Source organism: Castanea sativa, chromosome 11 (genome assembly GCF_040712315.1).
Source record: "Castanea sativa cultivar Marrone di Chiusa Pesio chromosome 11, ASM4071231v1".
In the NCBI taxonomy this organism is placed as follows: Eukaryota; Viridiplantae; Streptophyta; class Magnoliopsida; order Fagales; family Fagaceae; genus Castanea; species Castanea sativa.
In genome coordinates this window covers 68,218,682-68,223,501 of record NC_134023.1, presented here as the reverse complement: position 1 = coordinate 68,223,501, position 4,820 = coordinate 68,218,682, and the positions used below count along the sequence as shown (strand labels likewise).

The 4,820-nt window shown below is 36.7% G+C and overlaps 1 protein-coding gene across 1 annotated transcript; it reads left to right on the top strand.

The window, feature by feature from the left end:
- The first annotated feature begins 331 nt into the window (after positions 1–331).
- LOC142614422 (vacuolar protein-sorting-associated protein 37 homolog 1-like) lies at positions 332–3,467 on the top strand. The gene is made up of 7 exons (XM_075786945.1): positions 332–569; positions 669–817; positions 1,573–1,660; positions 2,611–2,650; positions 2,766–2,812; positions 2,940–3,060; positions 3,193–3,467. The coding sequence occupies exons 2-7, from the start codon at positions 774–776 to the stop codon at positions 3,354–3,356; spliced, it is 504 nt and encodes a 167-aa protein (XP_075643060.1). The 5' UTR covers positions 332–569; positions 669–773; the 3' UTR covers positions 3,357–3,467.
- Positions 3,468–4,820: the final 1,353 nt, after the last annotated feature.

The following is a 4,820-nucleotide window of genomic DNA, read 5'->3' as shown; positions in this document are numbered from 1 at the left end:
AAAAAAAAAAATGCAAGTTTTGAAAACACATTTGGAAAGTTTCATACTTTAATTAGTTTTATTATCATTATTATTGGCTTTCTTTTATATAATGACGGTTGAATGATTCATGCACAACCGAATAATTATTATATTTCTCAATCAAAATATAATTATCTTTTCTCACGTTTCTAAGGGTCTGTTTGGATAGAACTTATTTTGCTGAAACTGAAAACTGAAAACTGAAAACACTGTAGCAAATAAGTGAAAAAACGTGGATTATATTTTATACTGTAGCTCAGCTGAAATTACTGTAGCATATAAATACAACATATATATTTTTTTTCCCTTCCTTCTTCTCTCACTTCTCAGAGATGCACACACCGTAGCCTCTCGTTCTCCAGAAATCCACAAGCTTAGAAATCCTCCGAGCAAACTTCAATCTCTTCCTTCCTTCTTCTATCACTTCTCAGAACTCCACAGCGTAGCATCTCTATCTGTCTCTCTCTCTCTGCGCTCGTGAGAAGCTCTCATCTATTCCGATCACTCCGCCGTCTTATCGCAATCCATGGGTCGCCGCAGCTCCGGAGGTCAGTCTTCTCTTTCCTTTTCTTCAGATCTCTGTGTTTGTTTCTTTCGAAGCTGTTTTGATTTGTTTTCAGCTTCCTATTTCTCTGTTTCATTTCTAGGGTTTCAGTCACGCCTAATGCTTCAAATACACAACCTCTTCCGCCGCCGTCCCGGTTTCGACACTTGCCAGCTCAAGTACACCGGCCGTGACTGTGATAGTGGAGATGGCTTTGGAGTTGGTCAAATCCCCAATTCATGTTATGGAGTGGTTTACTTCTCAGATTCCTTGTTAATTTAATTCTTGAAATTAAATAATTATTAGTTTTTAATCTAGGGTGCTAAGGACATTGTTCTTATCTTTATTACTAAGATTACTATTTCTTTATTGATTCTCTATGTTTCTTTAGATGGCTTGCAATATGGGTGTGGGAAATCTTGTTAAGAATTAGGACTACACCTTTGGCTTGTCAAGCACCACCCTGTCATTTATTGAAATTTCCAAATACATTTGACTGTAGGAAGCTAAAATTGAATGCTTCAATCTCTCCTTATAATTTGTTATTTTCTAATATTAATTTCACCATCCAATGGGCATGTAGTATCAAATCTCATCATGGACGTTTATGTTGCAACAGTCTAAAGATTGTCAAAAAGGAATTTAGTCGTGCTTCTTATTAATGTTGTTTCTATTGTATCATTTATGTATGGATTCTAAATTGCCTACTAAGTTTTCACAGCATTTTTCTTTTGTTTGTTTGAGGTTGTATTCCAATACAATATTTTTTAATGTTGATTATATTTTGGCCAAATTGTAAAGCTTATTACTATATATTAAGTTATTTAGTAAGTGATTGAAAATCTGAGTCATTCCTCTTTCGAGTGCATTCATTTAATGCATGTGTGTCTTAGTCACTTCAGTAGTGCCAATAAAGATAATTAACTCTCCTGTACTATGTTATGAGATTTCTAACTTCACTTTTGTAGTTTCTAATCATCTCTTGTTTTCTTGATAAATTTCTTTAGTGTTGATGAATTACGGAAGCTTTTGTCTGACAAGGATGCATACCATCATTTCTTACTCTCACTTGATCAAGTGAAACTTCAAAACAATGTAAGTTGCGGATTATGCTCTCTCTCTCTCTCTCTCTCTCTCTCTCTCATCGAATATTCTCAAATATAGAATAGAATTGTTGCATGTTGCTTGCTCTGGTTTGCCGAACTGTTTTACTAAAAAATTTCTTAGTTGTGGCACCTTTTCTTTGGAAATGCAATAGTTTGACAATGGCTGTAATAAGAGACGTTCTCATAGAGGATTACTGAAAACTGGTAATCCTTTGGTGCTATCACCTCCCACCCAAAGTTTGTAAAGGATATGTGGTGCTTTGATAGAATCTTGTCTGCTGTGATTCACTGATTTGGTCTACAGATTATCTATATGTCCATATTTGATTCAGAAGTAAATGAAAGAAAGGGAATGTATGACACATGGAATTATAGATACTTAGGGAAAAAATGTTAGCTGCTTAGATGTGTTTGGGATTATATATGTGTGTGTGTGTGAGAGAGAGAGAGAGAGAGAGAGAGAGAGAGAGAGAGAGAACTGTTTGCTGGAAGGACAGAGATGTCTCCGATTGATTGGGTCATGAGTCTCTAGCTTGCTGTTTGCTGGTCTGGCCTTTGGTTACTCGTATTTAGTTGGGGCATCAATTACAATCAATACATTGATTTTCATCTTGAAGTCGCTACCATCACTCCTATGGGAAAAGATGATGTGTTGTCTTTATTCTTTTCATTTCAAGTTACTGATATTATGAGATAAAAATGTGATAAAGCAATGTAAAAATCAATTGTGTAAGCGCGAATGACATTAATTGATTGTAGTCATAGCTTGCATGGTTGAGGTTTAATGTATGGTATAATATATAAAGAGACATCTGCAAACTGCAAATGCAAGAATGTGTGCACACACATGCACCACATGTTGAATTTCTTTAGTATATGATATTTGAGTTTCCATGTCTTTCTAATCTTTTTCCCCTCTGTTCATTTATGGCTTATCAGTTAAGAGATGAACTTCGTAAGGAGACTCTAGAACTTGCAAGTGAGTGCTTTTCCTTTTCCCCACGCAATGTATCTACTTTTTTAGCATGTGGTTTAGGTAGTTGCACTATAATACTACACTTGGGGGGACTGCCTAACACTTTCTTTTATATCAGGGGAGAACCTGGAAAAGGAACCACGGATTATGGAGCTTAGAAACCAGGTTAGTTTGTATGCTCATCTTCATTTGTTGATTTAAGATTAGTCAACTGATTGAATAAATTTTTTCCTTGCTTTGAGATTAGTCAACTAATTGAAGAACTTTTTCCTCCTTTGATTCTATGGTACAGTGCAGAATAATTCGGACAACAGAGTTGGCTGCTGCTCAGGAGAAACTCAATGAGCTTGAGAGAAAAAAGGAAGAGACGTTGAGATTCTATTCCCCTCAATCCCTTCTCCAAAGGCTTCAAGGTATCCTTCATCATGACAACTCGTGGTTCTATAGAATAGGCCAACTTTGGTTATTCATTACATTGGCTTAAGCTTGATTTTATTTTAGAGTTATATGTTATGGAGATGTGAATTAATTTTTTGTTGTTTCAGATGCAATGAATAAGACGGAGGAGGAATCCGAAAACCTGCACAAACAGCTCTTAGATAGGGATGTGGACCTTGGGACCTTTGTGCAGAAATACAAGAAGCTTCGTACCACTTACCATAGGCGAGCACTTATTCACCTTTCAGCCAAAACGTCTTCGATTGGATGAATTGATATAGCAGACGTTGTATAATTTCATATTGAGGAACGTTGCCTCATGTTTTATTGTATGATATTGGTATAATTTTGTTTTGTTGGTATAAGTTCGTTTTGTATATCATGTCAGTCTTTTTTAGGCTATGTCAGTTCCTTTTGTTTTTCTTTTTCTTTTTTGTGGGCATAGCAAGGGAGAAAACAAGAGAATGCTTCAATCCCTTCTGGCTTCCAAAATGGCTCACAATAATAAAGATATCCTTAACAAGTATACAAATAATTTAAGACTCGGGCTTTATCTGGACTAACCTTCTTCAAGACATAGAAAAAATAGTGAAATGCATCACCAAAAGTATTCCACTCAACAGACCACGTAAATTTTGGAGAATCGAATAAAGGTGTTTGCTATTGCTGGTTGAGTTTCCAAAAGTAACGTACAAGTTCAATTCCTAGTCACAAAGAGGAAAAAGAAAAAGGATCAAATTTAAGTTCTTTTGCATTTTTAGCTTGAAGTTCTCTAGTTGAAGGAAGCAACAACTGGTATTACATAAAAGAAGTTCGGGCGGCTTCACTTATGGTCAACACTAGGTACAAAATATATATATATTTAATGGTATTTTCAACCACACCAAAAATACTAATTGTGACAAAAATAATAGTCACCATAATCAGTTATGGTCCGCACATATCGATCTTTGTGATACCGTCACGAACCTCTTTCATCTCGGGTTCGTCCAAGCTTGAGATCATATGTGCCACGGGATCGTAATGACCACTCTCACTAGGTACGGTATGTGCCCCCTGTAGATCTGAAACGTTCGACGTCATTGTTTATCTCATGTGCTCTAATGAAATTGTGAAGAACCATTGTAGCAACAATGATGTACGATTGAGTGCGTATATGAAATGGTGGCATACTTCTCAAAATTTTCCACTTATTCTTCCAAACTCCAAAAGTGCGTTCTATGACAGAACGGAGTGATGAATGGAGATAATTAAATCTCTCCTCTGGACGATGCAGCACTTCATGAGGCTGAAATTCGGGGATGTGGTACCTCTCCCCCTTATATGGTGCAAGGAACCCTTTCTTCATAGGGTACCCTGAGTCAACTAGATAATACTTTCCTGCAAATGAACACGTTTAATACATAAGCATTTTCACTACATTAATACATACTTTAATACTGTAATTAAATTACATATTTACAAACCAGCTGGAGCTTTTGGGAAGTTGGAACTCTCATTGTTAAGGCAGCTAAAAAAAATCCTCGTGTCATGCGCTGACCCTTCCCATCCAACACATGCGAATGTGAACTTCATGTCAAAGTCACATGCGCACAGACAATTTGTTGTGGTGATCCCCTTCCTGCCATAGTACGGGTGTTGCTCATCAACTGGTACGACCACGGGGACGTGGACCCCATCAATCGCACCAATGCAACCCTAACCATTGCCACAAAAATTAATCCATGTGAAATGA

Bases quoted from the DNA above. Each gene is read 5' to 3' on its own strand.
- LOC142614422 (XM_075786945.1), top strand. From the start codon at position 774: ATGGCTTTGGAGTTGGTCAAATCCCCAATTCATGTTATGGAGTG. The intron at 1,661-2,610 runs GTAAGTTGCGGA...ATGGCTTATCAG, and splicing joins AAGTGAAACTTCAAAACAAT to TTAAGAGATGAACTTCGTAA. The intron at 3,061-3,192 runs GTATCCTTCATC...TTGTTGTTTCAG, and splicing joins CCTTCTCCAAAGGCTTCAAG to ATGCAATGAATAAGACGGAG.